The 22,448-nt window shown below is 55.0% G+C and overlaps 1 protein-coding gene across 2 annotated transcripts in view; it reads left to right on the forward strand.

The window, feature by feature from the left end:
* Plxna4 (plexin A4) overlaps window positions 1-21,684 on the forward strand; it is a 425,679-nt gene extending 403,995 nt beyond the window's left edge. For both annotated transcript variants that reach the window (XM_046455106.2, XM_058582832.1), the window contains exons 26-32: window positions 4,226-4,329; window positions 4,747-4,846; window positions 5,989-6,179; window positions 7,054-7,223; window positions 10,760-10,972; window positions 17,103-17,253; window positions 19,402-21,684. In XM_046455106.2, the coding sequence (XP_046311062.1) occupies window positions 4,226-4,329; window positions 4,747-4,846; window positions 5,989-6,179; window positions 7,054-7,223; window positions 10,760-10,972; window positions 17,103-17,253; window positions 19,402-19,497 (1,025 nt within the window). In that variant the 3' untranslated portion in view covers window positions 19,498-21,684. The remainder of the gene's footprint in view (window positions 1-4,225; window positions 4,330-4,746; window positions 4,847-5,988; window positions 6,180-7,053; window positions 7,224-10,759; window positions 10,973-17,102; window positions 17,254-19,401) is intronic.
* The last annotated feature ends 764 nt before the right edge of the window (window positions 21,685-22,448 follow it).

Below are 22,448 nucleotides of genomic sequence, written 5' to 3' on the forward strand. Positions count from 1 at the left end.
GTGACTCCCTCCAGGCTGGCTGCTGGAGATCCCTCCCCTTCCCTCTGCCCAGATTCTCACTGCCCACCACACACCCCACGCACTCAGGGGCAAGCCCTGGGGCTCCCACGTCCTCTGGAGCATTGCTGGGCATTTCTGGTCCATTGCCTGAGCACCCCGAGTCTGAACCTCGCCCCCCACCACCACCACTTCAGCCAGGCCTTCATATTTCCATGGTGGACAGAGGTGGCCACCTCCAGTGGGTCTCCCTGTGTCCTGCCCCACTGAGGCCCTCTTCTTCCCATCATCTCCCCCACCCCCGTGGCCCTAGCTCAAGTCCAGGTGCCTTGGCCTGGCACACTGGACCTTTCTGGGTTTCCTTCCTGACCTCTGGGGCCTCCCGGGTCTTCCTTCTCCCATGAGGTCACAATACTCAGTGCTGCCTTTGGACCAGTCCACCTGCTCCCTGGCCATCGGCCAAGTGCCTGCTCACCCGTCCTTCACAGATCGGCCCAAGCAGCTCCCTCCTGCCCAGCTGCCCGCACGCTCCTCGCTGTCTCCCTCCTCCACGCCCCGTGCACTGGGACTTTGGAGGGAGCTCTTCAAGGGCAAGGGTTTTGTGCATCCCAGGTCCTTGTTCAGCTCCGCCCCGTGTCCTGCAGTGCCGTGCCTGGTACACGGAGGGCCCCCAGGACGTTAAATGTGGTTTGTGAATGAGTGAGAAGGGGGCTCTGAGGCCTTCCGGGTCCAGGTTTCCACATGGTGGCCCTGGAGAGGCCTTGGATGGGACAGCAGATGTCCTCGTCTGGAGGAGGTGTTGGTCAGGAATCACCCAGGATTCACCCAGCCATGGCTGATCTGGGCATCTCCCAGCATCAGGTACCTTAGAGGCAGGTTGGGGTCTCTCTCTAGGCCCCAAATGCAGCCAACGCTCTCTGTCTGGAAGGCTCCGCACTCACCCGAGCATGCTGGCCATCGACCGGGTTGTCACAGTGCCCTTCAGCCCTTCTAAGGTGGCCACCTCACACAGAGCAAGGTGTGGGCATGAAAAGGAGTATTTTTAGCATCTTTATCAGCAAGTCGGGGTCTCTCTGGTGAGAAGAATGCACGTCTGAGGATCAGGAGGCCTGTTACTCTTATTAAATAAAACTAAGCATACACTGACTCTGTGACCCAGAGAGCACAGAGTGGCCCTTGCTCGGGGGCCTCCTGAGGCTGACTTAAGCAGAGAGGACCAGGGTGGCAGGCCGGCTCCCCCTCAACGTCCCCACTGCCCTTGGGGTCCCTCCCTCCTGTGGTGGAAATGAGATTTCATGGGCTCAGACATGCAGATTGGGAGACTGGGCTGCTCCTGGGATGGCATAGAACTGGTTTTTGTTTTTTTTTTTTGGTTTTTTTTTTAACCTTTCTGATATTTCAGAACAAAAAAGCACATAGCAATTTTTCTGTGTACAGGGTAACAAAAATAACAGGCTTAAGAGATCTAAGAGGACGGCCAAGTGGTCCCCTTGATTCCGGCTCACGATTCTTTTATTGGGATTTGAGGAAACAATCCCAACGGTTTGACATGAAAAGACAACAATCACCACTTCGCAGATGCCCTGCCCCAGGCTGGGAGCTGGGCTGGGGTGACAGCAGGACCGGGCAGCCAGAAGGCCCCTTCCTGTAGCCCTGAGCCCGTGACCAAGGGCTGGCCTCTGTAGTGTGTCCGGCCTGCCCGCTGCACTGCCTCCTGCTTGTAGGCTCAGCCTGCGGGGGAGCACGTGCCACGTCGTCAGCACGCCCAGGCACTGAGGGAAGGGAAACGTGGCCCAGGGAAACCTTCCAGTGGCCTGCGGGGGCTCCTGAGTCCCAGAGTGAAGTAACTTTCCTGGTGTCAACCCTGGTCAACCTAGGGGGCAGGTGACCTGATCCAGTGCCCAAGCTGCACCCACATCCACCTTCCCCACCAAGGAGACCCAGAGCCCAGGAACCTCCTCTAGGGACCTGGGCATCCTGATGGCCTAGGGCAGTGCCCATGGAGCAGGCCCAGCTGGCTGGGGGCTGAGCAGTGGCCGGGCATGATGACCTCTAGGTCTGTCTTCCAGATCTTTTCATTTTCCCAGTCGTAAAATTAGAGGAGTGAGTGACAGTGATCTAAGAGCTCTTGCTGCTACCAGTGGAAGTGCCTGGTCTTGTTTCTCAGTTCAGATCCCCTTCCACCCTGGTAAATAGCAGCTCTCAGCTCACCTGCCTGTGGCCCCCTGTCCACCCCCGGGGGGCATAAACACACATGCCAGAGCCTCTTTCTACTGCTTGGAAACTAGGCCAGCACTGCCCATCCTTGGTCCCCTCCAACCTTTCGTCCATTCACTTAGTCACTGAATAAACACTTCCTAAGTGCTTCCTGTGTCCCGTACATGGGCCAAGACAGGCTAATTAGGTCATCTAGAAGCCTTGTTTTTATAATCCAAGGACAATCGGTGCTCCTGCAGCTGTCCTGGGGAGACAGGGCCATCCCCTGCCCTACTTATTTGAATGGGGACATGGAAGTCAACTGACTCTCATTTGCTTACATAATTACTGGGCATGACTTAGGGCCAGAGTTACTGAGTATGGCTGTACAGGCTGTGCACTGCATAACTCTGCAACAGAGTAGTCCCACATTGGGGTCCCGAATCAGTCACCAACTGTCATTGCTCAAGTCCCCAGGTCATGTGATGATGGAGTCCCCAACTCCATCATCAAGGGGTGCCAGGATGGCTGCTAAACTAGAGGCCTGGCCTTTGGCAGGGATCCTCTCCATCTAGACCTAGCAGGTCCCATGGCCCCGTCCGTGGAGGAGACCTCCTTCAGACTCATCTGGGGGGCAAAGGAAATGCAGAATGCTGGCCACCTTTGCGTCATGCCCCAGAGCTGTCTCTGTGCCCCCATGCAGCCACTTCTCCTTGTAAGCTGGAGAACCCCCTGCCCTATCCCTCAGCCCAGCCTGGTCTGCACCAAGTCACGGCCCCACAATTCAGTTGTCCAGTGGGGGTGGCAGCACCGGCCACAGCATGCATAGTGGAGACTGCATCAGTGCCTTCCGTATCACAAATGTGGCCAGTAGGGGACCCGCAGCTGGCCTTTGCCAGAGGGAAATGGGGTAGGGAATGTGAAAACAAGTCTCCATGGTTCTTGGGGGAAGAAATCCTTGGCAGGTCAGGCAGAGACGGCCGGGCGACTCCGGGCGGCAGCCACCTGCGCTCTGCACGAGCCTGGTGTTTTCTGCACGTCTCAGACGCGTCATAGCTACCAGCCAATGAGCCAGGCCTGGGCTGCCTGGAAACCAGATCTCTGGCTTCTCCACTGGAACATGTTGCATTTGAATTTAAGAGACTGCTTTTGCTGTTGGGTGCGTGCTTGTGAGAGTGGTGTGTGTGCGTGTACCGAGCATGAGAGCTGGCGTGCACGTGAATTTCCATGTGTGTTCATTTCAAGACCGGAACGTGCCCTTCTCCATCTGCACAGGATTTGTGCTAAGTAGGGTGCTGGGACCTGGTTGATGGGAAGCAGCCCCCTATTCTCCCATGTGTGACCCATAAGTGAGCACATGTGTTGCTGGCTCTAGGGCCCCCAGGGAGAAGGGGGTGTGTACCTACAACATGGAAATCACTGGGTAGGTTACAAGGTTCTATTATCCGCATCAGCTTTGTGGGGCTAGGGGTCCTTCTGGGCATGAGACTGGGTCTGCATACTTTTGCCTCATCCCCCTTCCAACGAGGACCCACCCACCTGCCAGCTTTAGAGTACAGGACACACTTGGAACAGGTGTACAGTGACGACATCTGCAGCATTGATCTCACCAGCTCTGGGAGTTGACAATCAAGCAAACACATGGCAGGCACTCCGTGACGACAGCGCCTCTCACCTGCACACCACTCTGTTAGGCACCTGGTGTGTTGTGGAGCGCTCGTTCATTCCACCAGTGCCTACTGAGCATCCCCTCCTTGCAGATGTGGCCCCCTACAGCAAGCAGGTGGCAGGGGAGGACAGGGGCTGTTATCCCTGTTTGGGGCACATGGTCGTTGGGATTAGGACCTTGACTGGAACTCGGCCACTCTGCGCTGAGGACCTCTGCACTGGTCCTCACAGGAGCACGTTGGCCCTTGTCTACCTGTGAGTGCATCCTGGAGATGGCCCTGGGCGGGTGCCCACAGAGCAGTCCTCAGGATCCCCCAGGAGGGGCCAGGAGGCCTCCCTGAGATGCCACCTCTCCCCCCTGCAGAGTGGCGACAAGGAAGCGGGGCGAGAATGATCCTTCAGGATGAAGACATCACCACCAAGATCGAGAACGACTGGAAGAGACTCAACACCCTGGCCCATTACCAGGTGAGGTGGGCGTGGACAACAGGAAGTGGACAAATAGATAGCATTTCCTTGGATATCTCAGGCCTTAAATCACAGGGTCATCCTAAGCCTAGGCACCAAGCCCCCAACCCACTTCTTCACCACTAGTCCATGTTCCTTTGGGGACCCAGGAGGAACTAATGCCACCAGCCAGGAACTCCAGCCTCCTTAGAGCCAGGATGCTGACTTGCATGCTTCCCGCAGGTATGGGCCGAGTCCCCAAGACAAGGCCTTCCTTAGATGTCCCCCTGCCATTGAAGGCGAAGGAAAGGGGCAACCTTCAGAGGCTCTTCAGCCAGGTGCTGATTGCCCCTCAGCATGGAGCTAATTCTCATGTGCCCCAGGTTCCTTGGTGGCAGAGTTTCTGTGCCCAGGCCCTTAGAAGCCTTTTCCCTGTAGGTGCCGGATGGTTCCGTGGTAGCTTTAGTGTCCAAGCAGGTGACGGCCTATAACGCAGTGAACAACTCCACCGTCTCCAGGACCTCGGCGAGTAAATACGGTGAGATCTCAGGGTCCACGGGAGGCGAGGGTTCCTGAGCAGCTTTGCTGTGGCAGCAGCATAGCTGGAGGGCAGCTGGCTCCGGGGGCAGGAGTCGGGGGTGAGTTGGGCAGGCTGGCCACAGGGAAGAGAGATGTCTGGCAGAGGCGCCTGATTCCGGTCAGTGACTGATGCATCAGCAGGACCTTCCTCCGGGAGCCAAGGGGGGACATCCCCCTCCACGAGAGTCTTGTAGCCCATAAGACACCTTTGTGGTGCTCATTATCTCGCAGCATGTTCATAACAATCCAGTGAATTAAATAATTATTATTTCCCCCTATTATGCAGATTAGTAAATTATAACTCAGAGGCAAAGATGCTAAATGTCTGGTAAAGGTCACACCGTCATTATGCAGTGCAGGGAAGGGGCGGCCCCCCGTCTGAGGCTCTGTGGTGGAGGAGAAAGGGTGCTGAATGTGAGATTTCAGTCCCAAAGATGGTGCCATTCTGCCACTACCTGTGTGCTTGGACTGGACGGGCCACCTGACCACTGTGGGCCTCGGTGTCCTCATCAGTTAAACAGAGATCGAAAAAACATTCACCTCCAGAGGCCCGCAGATGAACACAGGGAATGGTCCCTGCACCCAGTAGGCCCATCAGTGCACCACATCTCACAAATACCGACAAGGGTCTAAGCCAATCAGTGGGCAGAGCTGGGGGAGCCGGAGGGGAGGACAGAGGCAAGCAGGTGCCGGGGTGGTCCCTCAGGTGGCCAGCGCTTATTAAGGAGGCAGGTGACCTGCTCGTGAGCATAATTGGCTGCACAGAGCACATCCCGAGAATGCACACAAGGAAACGTGTAAAAGAAGTGCGAGCTTCTGTTTTTGCAAATTGAATAGTTGGGGGTTGACTCAATGGACAGCATGAGAGGAAGGGCCCAGGATGATCTGAGTGGTGGATTGAGCCCCAGAGATAACGGAGAAAGCGTCCCCATTTCAGGGAATGTTCAAAACTGGGGCCAGAAGTCAGTCAGCAGCCACTAGTTGCAGGAGGGACCAGATAGTACTTGGGGTTGGCTGGGGCGAGGGGTGCTTCTTCGGAGTCACTGGACATAGGGGCTGTGTGGCCTCCCACATGTTGGGTTGTGGTCCTCACATTGGCAGAAAATATGATCCGGTACACGGGAAGTCCCGACAGCCTCCGCTCCCGGACGCCCATGATCACCCCCGACCTGGAGAGTGGAGTCAAGATGTGGCATCTGGTGAAGAACCATGAGCACGGGGACCAGAAGGAGGGTGACCGGGGGAGCAAGATGGTTTCTGAAATCTATCTGACACGCCTGCTGGCCACTAAGGTATTGGACTGGATGGAGGACAGTGGGGCATGGAAAAGGACTTACCCACCTCAGAAATCCAGGGCTGGCAAAGCCCAGCAGCTGTGCTCGTGCCCACTGTATTACCCGCCCGTGGTAGGCACTGCCAACCAGCCCAGGATTCTTTCCCAGGACAGAGCCTCAGGGTCCTGCTCAGCCCAGTGCTCCAGGCCAATCCCACCAAGGTGTCGGTGTTGACTTGCAGCCTGAAGCCCTGTTCCCACCCCCTCTCGGTGCCTTATCTCACATACAGAGCTGCTAACTGCACCTGTCCACGTTCTTCCTCCATGTCTTATGGAAGAATCGCTTCTTCTCGGGGGTCTCATGGACAGTCACTAGGGATGGAAGTCGGGGCTCCTTGAGCCACTTCCCAGCCCCTGTTTCTGATCCTGGTTCTGGGATGTTTCAGGCCTCTACTTTCCCTGTTTCTCTCCCGGGCTCTGCTCAGCACTCTGCAGGGCCCCAGGAGTAACTGTCCATTAGCTGGGCTGCATTAGGCCCAAACAAAACCAGCAGATTGTGTCTGTCTGCTCGCCCAAGCGCATGTTCATTAGCATTTGCAGAAAGTGCTAAAGTGGCCCTGCCAGAGGGTGGGAAACCAAACGCGTGGTTGGCAAAGGAAGGCTCGCTGAGGTCCAGCCATCCATGTCCTGTCTGCTTTCAGTGTGCAGGGGACATTGACAATTGTCAAAGACAGGCGACGGGGGTGGGGGGGGAACGCAGTGTGTGGACTCTCACAGTTTCACCCAAGCAGGGAAGCGGTGCGCCGTCCTCCCCGCCCGCTCTGCAGGGCAGATTCCAAGACTGCTCCTCAGAGCTGCGTGGGTGCAGCTGGGTCTCGTGTCCCCCTCCCCAGGGCACTCTGCAGAAGTTTGTGGATGACCTCTTCGAGACCATCTTCAGCACGGCCCACCGCGGCTCGGCCCTGCCCCTGGCCATCAAGTACATGTTCGACTTCCTGGATGAGCAGGCCGACAGGCACGGCATTCACGACCCGCACGTGCGCCACACCTGGAAGAGCAACTGGTGAGCGAAGGGAGGTGGGGGCCTCTGAAAGACCCCAGTCTTCAGAGATGAGCTGGCCGTCCTCCAGCTTCAGCCCCAGGGCCCCTGGTAGGCTCATTCTCTGGTCCCTGCACCATCCCCCCCCCCATATTCTGCTGGACTTTTGTGCTCACTTCCTTCTGGTCAAACCTGTCTGCACATCCTTCTTTCCAATCAGTCAGTACATATTTATTGAACTATCTCAGTGAGCAAACACTAATGTCACAGCCAGGCCACCCTTACCTCCAGGGACCTCCCAGGGGTCTTGACAGTAGGCTAGACACTGAGGGTTCTGAGTCAGGCTCAGCTGTGTAGACAGACACAAACTGCGAGAGACAGTACCTGTGCTCACCTGGGAGGCAGAGGGGCAGCGCCTCATGGTGACTTATAAGTGGGGTTTTGCAGCACACCCCAGAGCATCTGGCTGGACAAGGGCATTTCCACTCTATTCTATATGCCCCGCTCCTCTCTCTCCATGAATTCCTTTTCCAAGCCCTGGTTGGAGATGAGACCTGTCCGCAACCACCTCGTGTTCCCTGGAGATCACAGGATTCTCTAAGTACGAATGGCACTCTAGGCGTCTCCACAATGGCCCTCTCTCCTTTCATCATCCAGCATCCTTCTCTTCATTGGCGTGTGGTCTGTGCTTCAGGCGGAAATTGCAAGGTCAGGCATCAGCATTCAGCACGCGCTGCAGAGCTTTGCCCAGAGTGGGACTCAGTAAATATTGATGAGACGCAGGGCCAGGGTGGCCTCTGTTTGGGAGTTCTACCTCGGGGAAGGCTGGCTGATATCCAGTCCCTTCCATTCCAGAATCCCTCCCTGTAGCTTTGCATGGTCCATGTTCCAGGTCGTTCTTCCCCACATCATTCTTCCAAGGCAGCGTGGGCTAGTTGCCGGGCACCTACCTTGGCTAGGACTGGCGGTGCATGAGCAGCCTGGGCCAAAGGAGAACACAAGAAAGTGGGAGTCAGGCTGGGGTATGGGACTTCATTCCTGTGGCACGCTCTGGCTTCCTCATTCCTCCCCTGGAGAAGGGAGCTCCTTCAGGGAGATTATAACCCCAGGCCCGAGGGAGGATTGGCCCACGGAGCTGAAGAGTGAGGTCTATACTAACATGGATGGGAGAACCATCGTGGAAGAATTTTCCAATCTTTCCAACCAGCAATGCTGGGGTTTCCACGGTCTCCTCTGTAAGTCCTACCTCTCCCATGCCTGCCTCCAAGTAGGTGGTATTTCCTTCCCCACAGTCTTCTTGGCATGCCTCGGGAGAGTCTGAAGATCCCCAGCCTCCCCAGCCTCCTCTCTCTATCGGCGAGTCTTCCCACTCTGATGTCTGTAACCTTCCAGATATGATAAGTGCACTGCCCAGATCTTCTCCTGCACATGGCCTGGGCTGGGGAGAGCCGGTCCAAGTACCCAGATGCTGTAGCATAGAACTTCAGGTCCAGGCAGAGGAAATCCCAGGGAGTAGATGGTAGCATCGGGTTCAAGGACTCCCCTCAAAGGACATTCCCCACAATCCTGGGCAAGAAGTAGTCAGTTGAGATTCATGAGATCCGCAGACAGACCCAACAAAGAAATCGTTTCTCTACTCCTGGCCCAAGGTGTAAGTCAGCCTCTCCCACCCACTCCCTCCACCGTTCCCCACCTCCTCTCTTTTAAATAAACCTCCCGCTCATTTAGCCTGAGTGGCTGCAATCAACCAGAGATGAGTGGCACCACTGATGTTAATAATATGCTAATATTTCATTAGGCGGGAGCCTCGTGGCACCTTGGCCTCCCCTGTTTGATGGGCCTGTCATCGCAACCTGCTTCAGGGAGACCCTTGAGAGGTGAACCAGAGCAGCCCAGAGTCCCTGTCCTGGGCGGGCCTTCTGGAAAACTAAAAAAGAGCTGTGGAAGGGAGACTGTGAGCTGGGAAGCCATGCGTCCTTCATTCAGGGCTCTCAGGCCGGCGGTTAGGCTGGGCGGCCACAACGACCCCTCCGTCACCCATGTGCCCTGGCTCTCTGAGCTGCCAACCCATTATTCCCTGTTCTGGATTTCTAATGACAAAGCAATGCCACGAAACCTTGCTAGACCTCAGTGTGCCTGCCCACACCTGGGCTGCACCCTTCGCAGGGACCTTCTAGACACCTGTGAATGGCCTGGCAGTCTGGGATGTCGGGTCCTGCTGGATCTACACACTTGTCCTCTCTACAGACCAGCTGCTAGCAGATGCAAGGATAGAAATATTGTACTCACTGCACTGAAATGACGTCATTCAAAGAGTTTGTGTTTCTCAGAGGCAAGCCAAACACAAACGAGCATTGTGACTCTCACCGACAGTGAGAGCAGCCACCAAAACCACAATAAAGCGTCAGGGGAGCATGGCGGGAGGTGAGGGGTTGGGAGCAGAGGGAGGGAAACGGGCAGCTCCGTGCTGGGTGCATCTCGGCTTCCTCATCTCATCTCAGCGAGCTGGCTGGAAGCCAGGGGCCAGAGCCTGAGCCAGGGCAGGGGAAAGCGTCTCCCCATCGCCAGGTCCTCTCTAGCCACACACAGTGACTTAAGTACTGGACCACACCATGCAATTTTCTCCTCCTTGTGTCTGTTTGTGCTGACTGCACCTGCAGCCTGTCCCGCCTCTCCGCCAGGCCTTGCCCAGCTGGGGAACACCGATGCGTGTTTCTGAAACCCAGACCGCCACGTGTCACCTCTGCAGAGGCTTTGTGGACACGGCCCTCGCCGTGTGCCCCCTGGGTCCCACACTGACCCCTTCACATTGTGCAGTCCTGGCACCCATACTGCCCAGCATGCACCTGGTGGCGGGTCTGTCCTCCCTCCACACCCACCGCCCACAGTTTCTTGAGGACGCGGGATGTGTGGTTCATGGTATCCTCTGCAGCTGGCACGGTTCCTTGCAGGCAGCAGGTGCTATCTGGAAGGGGGCGGGGACACAATGGGACATATGAGGGGCTGAATGTGTCATCAAGAGTCGCTGAGCTATACTCTCAGCCCCAAGGCCTTCAGAGGCAGGAAGCAGCCAGTGGGACCAGGCAGGGAGTGGGAGGAAGCCGGTGGCTTCTGCAGAGTCATCCAGTTTGTGGCAGGAGGTCAGACACCAAGTCCAGGTTCCAGATGATTCCAAAGCTTGCCAACTTAATGCTCTTTGGAAGCGGACAGTGGAATAGAGTTCGAAATTTCTCTTTCTAGCACACATCATGGTGCCTCTTATACCAAGGGGAGGATCAGGGGTCCTGTGTCACAGTTGGGTATCAAGTTGTCTCCAGTACCTTTCAGTATTGCGTCTCTGCATGAGTGATTCACCTTGCTGATCTGCAGTTTCCTGGGAGGTAACTGGAGCCCAGGAGAGCAGCCCCACACCCCATCCCTGCACACCCCGTCTCTGGCCTAGAGAAGGCACTTGAGCACCAGGAGTTGCCTAGCCACCTCCTGTTCTCCAGAGAACCTTCCAGCCACATCACAGCTCGCCGCCCCCTTGCCGCTGACCCTCTGCCCCTTCCTCCGCACAGCCTCCCCCTGCGGTTTTGGGTCAACATGATCAAGAACCCGCAGTTCGTGTTTGACATCCATAAGAACAGTATCACGGACGCCTGCCTCTCCGTGGTGGCCCAGACCTTCATGGACTCCTGCTCCACGTCGGAGCACCGGCTGGGCAAGGACTCGCCCTCCAATAAGCTGCTCTACGCCAAGGACATCCCCAGCTACAAGAACTGGGTGGAGAGGTGAGTGTCGGGACCAGGCAGCAGGGGGAGGCCCCTGGCTACAATGCCCACGAGAGGCCCTCCCCAAACCCAGGCTGGCACCTCCCAAGGCTGGTCCTGCAGATTGGCAGGCGCACCCCACAGCCCCAGTGATGTCGTCTACTGGACAAGAACCGGGAACTCAGCTGGGACTAGCTCTGGGCTCTGCTGGCCTGTTTGGAAGGCCGTGGACCTTGATAACTGAAGTGTGTTCGGGGCCCAGGGAGGAGATGTGGTTCCCGGCTGTAACCCTCAGTCCCCACATACATGCATGCTATGCACACAGGCATGCCCTATGTGCATAATACATGCTGCACACGCAATCATATGCCACATACACTTGTATATACACATGCCATACATATATGCACATGCATCAAGCATGATCCATATGTGAATGCTATACATGTATGCATGCCCTATATACAGCGACACACACACATGCACACATACATACCATATGTAATCCATGCATCCATCTATACATGCATATCTACATGCAAAGACACATGTGGTGCATGCTCTACACATACGTGTATATGATGCTGCACATATGAGCATACAGGCCTCACGTGCACGCACTTTGATCATAAATGTGCAAGGTTCCCAGTAATGTCTCGCCACAAAAGACTTGAGGCCTCCGCCCATCTTCCTGTCCATCTGTCAATTCTCCCATGGTTCTATGGGCGTGGCAACCCCGCCCCCTGGACAGTCTCCCACCATCCCAGCCCCTTCACTATCACCTGACCAGCTCTTTGTGCCCTGGGTGTGTGATCTCAGCCATCACACCCACCTGGTCACTGTGTCTGGCAGTCACGTGTCTGCTATGGCACAGACCCACCTGTCAGCTGAGGCTCCTGGCTCTCAGTCCCCGCCAGCTCCTGGTAGAGAATGTCATGGTTCGTCTGAGCCGCGGCGGATCCATAAGGCGAGCACCTGAGCTACAGCCAACTGGGACTGGATGCATCACTGTAGTCCCCTAACGTGAGAGGACAGGAAGTGTGACTTCCTTTCTTGCTGGTCAAGGTGAAGAAATATACATACAGGATGACCAGGCAATTAGCCCAAGATGATTGAAGTGGCCACAATGAAACTAGATCCCAAGGCTCTTAAATGACTCCCAAATCTTACTATTTATGAAGCTTTCAAACAGAATCTCTGCCAACTCATACTGTACTTCTGGGTAGATCAAGGAAGGGGCTCCTTTCTATAGGCAGATGTCACCCCACCATAGGGTGTGGGTTTGCTGAATAAGGAGTTAGTTGTTGGTCACAGCTCTCATTTAAGTACCTTTGTGCAGTGAACCACCTGCACACCTCCACATGGCCGTTTTACTCTTAGACTATCTTTCTCTTTTTTCCAAGTAGCGTAAAGATAAGAAATCTGGATGGAAGTTCACTTTTGGTGCCCTTGGGAAGAATAAAAAAAAAAAAACAGAAATTGTTCTTGCCTTAGTGATTGAAGACATAATGAACAATATCATTTTACCCATGGCAGAAAAGGCAGTCTCCATCTTCATTCTAGAACATCACCTCCTCTTGTACACAGGGAGGAACTGGGAGGGGGTGAGTCCTGGCCACCTCGGTGAAACAGTTTCACTAAAAGAATTTCTGTTCTGTTTTTCAATACCCTCCCCTACTTTTCTACTGTGGCCTGTGATGGATGTCACACTCTGGCTGTCAGGGAGAGAGCCACATCTTTGTCCTCATGTCAGATTATCCCGGTCACCCAGGGGGGCTCTCATCTCCCTCTGCATAGACAGCAGTGCATCCTTCCCACAATAGGGCTGCTGGGAGCAAGCCCTCATGTGTGGTCCCTGCTTTCTGCAAAGAAAGAGGAAGAGGCAGCATTTGGACGGTGGGTCACCCCTGCACTGATGAGGGTCACTGAGCCAGAACCCTGGGTGGTAGAGAGGAAGGAACAGGGGGCAGGAAGGGTGGGGACATTTATAAGGATCCGTGTAGAGGACACTTCCTGGACAAGGCTGGGTAGTCCTAGGTGAGACCAGTGCTCTGCTGGGCTAATCGTCTTCCTCTAGGTTGGTTCTAAGTGAGACCGGCTCATGCAGCTGCTGCTGGTCACGAGGAGCCCTGTCGATTGGGCTCTTTAGGTAATGGCTTCCATTTCTTATCCCACTAGTTTCTTAGCAACCACGGGCACGCCCAGGAAAGTCATCTTTCTCTTGCTTAATGTCCCAAATCCTTTCTCCTCCTGTTTGGGAGCAGGGGTAGAAAGACAGAGGGATTGAGAAAGAGCATGGACAGTCGGGAGATGGAGCTGAGCACTCCTGCACTTGGTGAGGAGTGGACAGGTCCACCCTTGTTCCCACTCCTCCTCCGCACACCCCATGGTGCTCATGGACAGCAGGCTCCTCGTCTTCACAGCCCTATTGGGCTTTTGCTTGTGGCCAAATCTAGACACAGGAAGGAGATTCTTGGTTCCCCATGAACAGTTCTCTCACAGAGCAGAACTCCAGCCTTGTCACCGTGAGCTCATGTGTCCCAGTCGGTTGCAATCTCTATTTCCTGACCAATAGCAGTGAACACTGCAGAGTCTGGTGGTGATTTCATCTGATTTTAACTGGGAAGAGCTTCAGAGTTATCCCTGAGGAAGCGTTGGCCGCCCTCACCAGCCGTCAGGAGATTTCCCCTGAAGAAAGTGAGGGGAATGGCGTCCCGGCTGGCCCACCAGCACTGGATGAGGGTCGGCCACACTTTGGAATGCTGTCATGTGTCATGGCATGAAGAAGGTTAAGGTTTTAGATACTTTAATATGCCTCCTACGGCTCCCATCCATCCAAGCTTATAAAAGGTGACAGTTCACCTTGGAGCAATACCAAAGGTGAGGCCCAGACATTCCCCTGACCCATGCGTCCATCCACTGGTCAAACATGGATTTGCCATGGGTGTGCTGGGCACTTGGAAAGTTAGACCGGATCCTTCTCTGCAGCTCACAGTTGAGGAGGACATATAGGAAGGTTCTCAGCCAGGCCCACAAGCTGCCACAGCTGGGGCTCTGGGAGTGAGGCCCTCATTCTCCTGGGCCTGGAGACAGCAGCCAACGGTTCCCAGGGGAAGACTTATGCAGGGCCTTGAAAGCTGAGTTGGGGGATATCAGAGCCTTCCAGCCTGCCAGGCCCTGGCCAGCTCCAGGGGGTCCTCGGGGACTTTTCAGAGCACCAGTCCTTCTGAGAAAGGGTGTGTAGGGTTCAAGTGCGAGGGGCCCAGGCTGACCTTTCCCTTCCCCACTACACAGCCAGCTGATGAGAACACTTGTTTGCAGTTCATTAATGAGGCTTCAGTGCATTCCTCACAATCAATGGGGCAACTCTGTGGAGGGTCCCAGGACAGGAGACAGCCCAGCAAAAGTGAGAAGGAAGCAATTGTACCCATGGCAGAGAAGGTGCCGTGGGAGTCATTGTCAGGCTCCGGGCTGGCTAAGAGGTGGGCTGGGGAGAGCCCTGGAGGGGGCTGGGGAATGTTCAAGGCATTAGCCAGACCCAGCAGAGAGGATGGGCCACTCAGCTGCAGCAGGCCTGGGGCTGTAAACAGGGTTAGAAAGGCAGCCGGACTCCGAGCCCCACACCCTCCAGGGCATGAGCTGCCCTTGGCCACTCAGCTCAGCCCGTCCAGAACCTGCTGAAGATGCCGTCATGTGACCGGTCCACCTGGGGGATAGTGTGGGGCCACAGACATGCCCTGGCCCAACCCAGTGTCCTCAAAGCCAAGGCAAAATTAGGGAGATGGAGCTACTCAGTGGGGATCTGACCTCGCGTGAGGTTGACGACACAAGGCACATCCAGGAGAGTATGTCACCTGTCAGCTTTAGGTGAGGTGGTTCTAGCCCGGCCCCGGACCTCTCAATTTCTCGCCGTCCCTCCCGTCTCTCCTATGTTCATACTTCCAAATATTCTTTTTGAAGGAGTGGTCTGGGCTTCTAGGACCTGGGCAAGGTAAGCCATCATAAGGGAGAGCGCTGGGCATCTCTTGTTTCCTGTGGGGCAGGGTCCCCTCATTGTGGACACAGTGCTCCCCAACCTGGCCTTCCCTATACCTCGGAGGCCATAAAGGCAGCAGTCAGCCCTCGTGCTGCGTGCAGAACGCCTGACAGAACCAGCTGTCCATCTGCACAAGCTTCCACAGGTGGAGAGGAGAACCGGCCGGAGCTTCATTTTGTCCTCTCGGTGGGACCTGGGCTTTTCATCCGTCAGAGTCTCTGGTTATCCACAGTAGAACTGTCTGACGGAGCTTTGGGCCTGGCGCTGTGATTAGAGCTGCGCTGCAGCTGCTGGCCATGGTTCCAAAAGCGAGAGAAACCAGGCTTCTCCTTTACCCCAGGAGACGTGTAGACATGACCCTGGGCTTGGTGAACCCATCTTGCTCGGCAGGTGTGGGACGCCCGAGGGAACAGTGACACACGTCTCCTTGGGAATGGCAAGGATGGGGGCCGCCCCTGGTCTCCTGCTGTGAGATGGGACACTGGCATTCGCTGTCTTCCAGAAATAGAGGCCATGAATGGAGACTCTGCTGGAACCTTTACACCTGGAATGTCATGAAATCACCCGAGCCCTGTGCACGCGGCATCTGGGGAGATGCTTTGGGGTGGCTCTAGGCTCTTCTAGGGATGGAGCAAAGGAATTGAAAGGGAGCAGGATGAGACAGGAGGGGTCAGTGGGCAGAGAGGGTGGTGAAGGATGGCAGCAGGTCATCGTCAGGGCCCTCAGCTGCTCTGAGAAAGGCCATATTGTTAGTCCTTGTCCTCGTTGCCTGTCTCAGCAGCCTGTCATGAGCCAAGGCCTCCTGGCCAGCCCAAAGGTGACCGGTTCCACAAGGCAGGTGGCACTGTGTGTGGTGTGAGTCTGGGTCCCCCCAACCAGCCCCTTTCGTCCCCAGAGCACAGGTCTCATGTCCCTACCTCTGCCTTCCCTGTCTTCCAGCCAGCGACAGGTCTGCAGTCCCAGGGCTGCGGCTCAGGCAGGGTGCCCATCCCAGCCCTGGGCTGCCAGGAAGGTTCTGGTGGCAAATGGAGCTATCATTCTAAGGCTGGCCCTTGAGCTGACAGTGGAGGAGCCCTGCAGTGTCATTTCTGCCAGCTTGTCACCCAACTCCTGGGAACTCCTGGGGACAGGTGGAAGTCAGAGACACAGCACAGGGCTGATGGGTCCTGGTCAGAGCAGCGAGGGGTGTGGGCTGGGAAAGACACGGGGTCAGAACACACGATAAGAATATCCCCAAATCTCTGAGAATGTCCCCTATACTCATCTGATGCACCCTTGAGTGCTGGGACTCCCGGGGCCTGTCACCGTCACCAGCCCTAGCACGACCCCACGAGCAAATGCCTCTCCTTAGCCTTGGTGCCCAGGTGCCTGGTTTGCTGTCCTAGCCCGCCCTGCAGTCTTCCTCCTGGTTCCTGATTCTAGGGTCTCAGAATAGCTTTCTCTAACCCAGAGCCCCGGGGACTTAGAGTGGGCTGGGCTGGGCAACCACCGGGCCCCTGGGCCAGCCGTGCTTCGTGGCTTTGCAGTTACCTGTTCTCATTTTTACAATCTACAGTCCCAAAAGCCCAGAGGAAAAGGGGAGAAGGAACCGTCATCAGTTCCTCATTAGGAAACCACGCGGCTCCCCTCTGGTGGGGGAGTTGGGGTCTGGTGCATAAAATGTCAAATTGCAGAAATTAAAAATGTAAATGCTGGCATCTAATTAACCAGTTGACAGCAGTGCACAGCTGCAAGTGACAGTGACTGATTGCCTTCTGCCAGCCTCTCTCTCTGAGCAGCCCCCAGCCCCACCCCTCTCTCACTTAACCCCCAGAGAGCGGAGGACATCGGAGAAGAGCCACTGTTGGAAAGAGCCTTTGGGCCACTGGAGGAGACCCGTGCCCTCAGGAGGGAACCCTGCAGGGACACCAGCAGCTGGAAGCTAAGCAGAGGCCCCTCTTCCTCTTGGCCCCCTCTGTCCACCCTCTGTCACTGTCTTGGCCACTCCCCAGATCCTTCTCTCAGTTCCTCCAGAGCTGCGAGAGCTTCTCCTGGATCTGACACAGAGGCCCAGCCCCAGAGACCACTGTGGTCCCCACAGTACTCCAGCTTCTCTCCCTTCCCGTCCCTTGGCAGGTATTACTCGGACATCGGGAAGATGCCGGCCATCAGTGACCAGGACATGAACGCCTACCTGGCGGAGCAGTCCCGGCTGCACATGAGCGAGTTCAACACTATGAGTGCCCTCTCGGAGATCTTCTCCTACGTGGGCAAGTACAGTGAGGAGGTGAGCCCCGCCCCGCCCTGCTGAGGCCTGTGGGGAGAAGAGGGCAGAGATGGAGAAGCCCCACATGCCTCGGTGTAGAAGACCAGTCCCAAGACACACCCCCTCGGCATCTCTCCTGGGAACTCTCTCCCCAGGCTGCAAAGACTGAGACACTAGGGTGGTCATTCCAAGCATTCTACATTAGTCCCTGATCTTCCCATACATCTACATACCTGTCTCTTTCATTTATTCTTATTTTCTTCTCAATATTCCTCTTATTTTCCCCATTTCTCGAATTCTTTTTGAACAGCACCTTCCCACTCCCATGGACAGTCCATAGGGTGTGGTACAGTATTGTAGAGAACAGAAAAGACTAGAAACAGAATAGAATATGGTGGAATAGAAGGAATGGAATGGAATAGAATAGTAGCAACTGAACAAAACAGAAGTAGAATAGAATGGGGTAGAACAGAAAAGAATTGAACAGAATGAGAAAGGGAAGTGACCCAAACCAGCAGACAGGGGCAGAATGGAATGGAACGGAAGGCACTTTTAGTTGGGTTCCCTTGTAGGAAAACTCTAGCTGGGATAATCATCACCATAGATTCTGCCTTCTTTCTGGTCAGTATAAAGGTGCTATTGGCTACGCAGGTGTAGACCAAGTGGATTGGAATCCAGATTCCCTGCATTGGAGCACAGCATAACTGTGAAGATCGAAACAAGACTGGAGTCCAGCACTCCAGGGTCTCTACTTCCTCACAGTCTTGTCACTCAGACAGGGTCCAGGAGAGTCTAGGAAACCCCGGCAGGCCTAGGGCCTGGTGTCCTACAGGTCATGAGCAGTACAGTTTGTGAACCTCAAGTCAAAGAAAAACCAGCAGAGTCTCTTAGGGGATAGACCCCGGAAACCAGTCCACAGGAGAGAGTTTCTCCCTCCTGTGGCAAGGCATGAGCGTAAGGACGGTGTATGATACATCTGAGTAAGTGTGCAACTCCCTCATCTTGACCAGGACTGTCCCTTCATCTGCAAGCACACTTGTCTTGTCTTGGTGTCAGAATGTCCTGTCTTTATGAAATGATGGCAGTTGTTGGCCAGCTCACAAGGAGACTCTTGCACAGTCTCCATTAAAAAGTATCAGCTGGCATAAGATCCAAAGTTCTGGGAGCCTCCCTGGAGCTAGAATCCTCCTTTGTCCTCCTTCTCTTCCTTGTCCCATGCCCTCAGGTCCCCAGCCACCATGCATACAGCCCAGGTGCCTCCCGTGGAGCAGGTGGGCTGCCTCTCGTGGAGCAGGACTGCTCAGAGCATTCCCAGGTGTGCCTGACTTTATCCTCTGTGCTGGAGCAGACCAGGGATGGATGAGTAGTCCCTACAGTTTGCCAGTAAGGAATGGGATTCATTCAGAAAAATCACCTTTTGACCCAGATCATCCAGCTGGAGACTGTCGGAGCTGTTCCTCAATCCTGCACCCCCTGAGCCTAAGTGGAATCCTGACGGACTGTCCCCAGGCACCACCACCACTGTCACTGTCCTCCACCAACCACCTGACCCCAGGAAAGGCTTGGGCAGACCTGATCCATTAGGTGCTAATGGCCAGGAAAGCTTACAGCCTTTCACTTGCAGGGATTTTCGTTTCTTAACAGGCAGAGTTAAGCCAAGTAATTTTCAAAATGTGGACATCCAGCCTCAGGCAGCTGATGGGGAAGATTCTCCTTTTTAAGAAGGAGGGATGAAATCACATTTCTGTGAAATCCCATTCCCGCTGGACATGGAGCACACACTTCCCATCAGACACAGAGCTCTCTGCCGTGAACCTGTTGTGACCGGGGGCCCCTGGCCCTGGGCATCTTCAACAGAGCGTCTGCCTTCTGTCGGCTGCCTCTCATGAACAATGGAAGGCACACAGTTGTGCAGACATGACAATGTGTGTGTTGGCATCCTGGGCTCCTGGGCCTGTGGGCGCCCACAGGCTGTGTCCTGTGTCCAGGTGCCTCCTGTGCCTCGCTACCCATGCTACCCAGGCTGCCACTTACCAGCAGTGTTGTGTGTGCATCTGCGAGTACACAACTTCCCACCCTTATGACCACGTCCTCTGGTCTGTGTATGCCCTGAGAACACACAGGTGCACACCCCACCGAGTAACCCCTCCGTTCTTGTCCCTTTCACAGATCCTGGGACCTCTGGACCATGATGACCAGTGTGGCAAACAGAAATTGGCCTACAAACTAGAACAAGTCATAACCCTCCTGAGCTTAGACAGCTGAGAACCGTCCTTCCAGGGCCGCCCTGGAGGGAGGGACACACCAAGCCGTGCCTCAGTCTAGATTTCATCTTTACCAAGTGCAAGTTCCGACTGGCGTCAGCAGCATCCCCTGAGCAGCGCTGCCTCCCCGGCCCCCGCCCTCTCTGCCTCCCTCTGCCTCTCCCTCCTTCCTGGATCCCTTCTCGTTCGGTGGCTCTGCCAACACGCTTGGACCCAGCCGCCAACCCCGAGCCAGGGGTGGCCAGGCCCACAGCGAGGGACCTGTCCAGAAGGTATCAGAGTGGGGCTCTCTCTCCAACTGCTCCTGACTTCATGCAGCAGCAGCAGCCTCAGCAGGGCCCAAATGTGGATGAGGAGCTGTGGACAGAGGACGTTTCTATGCTGCGACTTCACCTTCCGCTTGAGAGCCCCGGCTTGGGTCCTGAAGTTGGCCTCGGGAAGAGGCAGTGGGCTCAGTATTGTCTTCACGGAAGATGTCACGTGGCTCGCCCTGCCCACAGTCCATCTCCAAGAGGTCAGTCAGGGCGCTTTGCAACTCTGAGAAGATAGGCCTCACTCCTGCATGTGGCTGGAGCGGGGAACATGTGGGGGGAGGGAGCTCCGGGGGGCTGCCTCCCACCTGTTGGGTCGATGCCAGAGGCCTCCTGTCCCTTTCCAATCTCCATGAAGCCCTTCCAAGTGTCCATGTGGACCTGCCTGCCCAGCCTCCTCCCCTGCCTGGGGCAAGCCAGGCAGGAGAAAGAATAGTACTTACATTCCACCATGGAGACGCTCCTAACCTTCAAATCTGGCTCCTAGCAGCAGGAATGTCATGTGGAGGGGGAGAAAAGAGAGTGGCATCCACCATGGAAGCAGCATCTGTTGTTCTCCATTCATCCCCAAATTCCAATGTGTCACCGTCATCGTCATAGGTCTAGTGCATTGCCAGAGCCTTAAGTGCTGTCTAGAGAAGGCATCTCCACCCTCCTTGGTCACCCTTCATCAAGGGTCAGCATGAAATGCAGCGTGCATCCAGGAGATTCTACCTCCAGCCGTCTCCAAGGCTCCATCCCCACCATCCTTGAGAACTCCATAGAAGGCCGGGGCGGACAGTCGTGTACCTGTCCCCCCTGCAGAATCTGGTGCCATTGCTATGCAGATGACTTTGTCACTGGGCTGTCCAGACCTCCTTGGGAATCATTTCATGACCATCTCAGCTGTGTCTTCAGTCACACTCCTTCCTGACCCCTTCAGAAGTCCTCACGGGACTACCCCAGCACAACCTCACCATTGAAAACCACCAACCGTGGTCCCAGCTTGTCATGTCTGGGAGGGACTGGAAACTGAAGCTAAGGGACCTGAATGGAAATGGAAGGAGGGACATGCAACTGACCACAGCCCTGGCATCCATCTCTCCACTCATCCTTGCATCTATGGATACCCCATTTTAGCCAGTCAGGCAAATGTGTGCTCAGAAATGTGTACTAGGTAAGCGGCGGCCATGGCGAGAAGTATTCCAGCGGTGGGTCCTGGGAGCTTATCATCTTGAAGGGACCTTCGGTGCTGTGTGGTCCGGTCTCCACCATGAGCAGGAATCTCTTCTGGCAGCTCTAGTTGTCGGCCATTCTGGGCAACCAGGAGAATCATCACGCAGGTGGTGTTGATAAGATCCCACCGTCACTCTCTAAGCATCAGATGTCCTTCCTTGTCATCCATTAAAGGGAGGAAGGAGCCACATCATTTCCAGCCAAGTCCATGCAGCATCCTGTGCTTGAAGTCCCTTTGCCCCTTTGGATATGAATAAATGCGCGTGTGCGAGCGCATGTGCTCGCTCGCACGTGTGTCTGCCCCAGGAGTAGGCAGAGCGCTCCGGGAGATTTCTTGTCCTATGTAGGAGGATGTTGAAGTGTTTTGCTTCTGTGTCCCCTTGCTCATCCGTTCATCCTGCAGCTTTGGGACATTTCAACACTTGCTTTCTGTGCTGAGTGCTAGTGGGTGGGGAGGGGAGGGGACCTGTCCATAGGCGATCAGGGTGGTCACCTGCCAAGGCCTGGACTTTGGTGACCCAGAGCAGGGCATCTCATGGCATTTCAGAGGACATATGGAAAAAGACACAAGCCACCTAACAAATGGGAAGAGGAGAATGGAAGAAAAAGATGCTTTTGAAAGGAAAAATAAATAACCAAAGGTTTTGGCACATGGCCAGGTGGGAAGTGAGGAATTTTCTTGATCATTTTATTTCCTCCCAAGAAGTCGTGGGACCTGACAGGCCAGAAAGGGTGCATGTGGGAGGCAGGCTGAGGAGGCAGCTCAGCCATCCGAAATGTTTTTGCACATACGAGAGGTTGGGAGGAGAGAGACACGAACCTATTTAACACAGATTTACTGGATGGAAGCTGTGGGTGCGTGTGTGTGCGCGTGTGTGTGCGTGCGTGTGTGTGTGCGCGTGTGTGTGCGTGCGTGTGTATGGATACATTTTGATTTATTTTTTAAGTTTTGCACAGTTTAGAGGAAATACGTGAACAAGTAGAAAAAAAAAAGACTGTTATGGTTTTGCTGAAGCTTTCATTTTTTACCTGATGATTATTATTGTTATTATTACGTTGTCGGTACATAACACCCCCACCCGCTTGTTTTTGTTATAAGCAAACCTTCGAACACCTCAGAGAAACATAAATTTCGGGAAGAAAGTGGAGAGGAGGACAGACCAGGGTCCTGGCTTTCCTCGCTTCTCCCTGGACAGGGCTTTGGGGAAGATGTTACCTTAATTGATGGTGTGGGTTGTGTCTGGTGCTTCATTTACTCACGGTCTCTACGGCCTGTTGGGGACTGAGAAATTGGGTGGTCTCCCAGAGCCACAACCCATCTTGCCCATAAAGAGTCTTCTTTCCTTTGTTTTCTGTTTCTTCTGTTTGGCTTCTCGGTGCAAGAGTGAGAGGTTCAACAGCAGAGATATAGGATGTTGTCCAAAAG

This window comes from Marmota monax, unplaced genomic scaffold (assembly GCF_021218885.2).
Source record: "Marmota monax isolate L192 unplaced genomic scaffold, Marmota_monax_Labrador192_F-V1.1 WCK01_AAM20220418_F8-fsc00131, whole genome shotgun sequence".
Lineage (NCBI taxonomy): Eukaryota > Metazoa > Chordata > Mammalia > Rodentia > Sciuridae > Marmota > Marmota monax.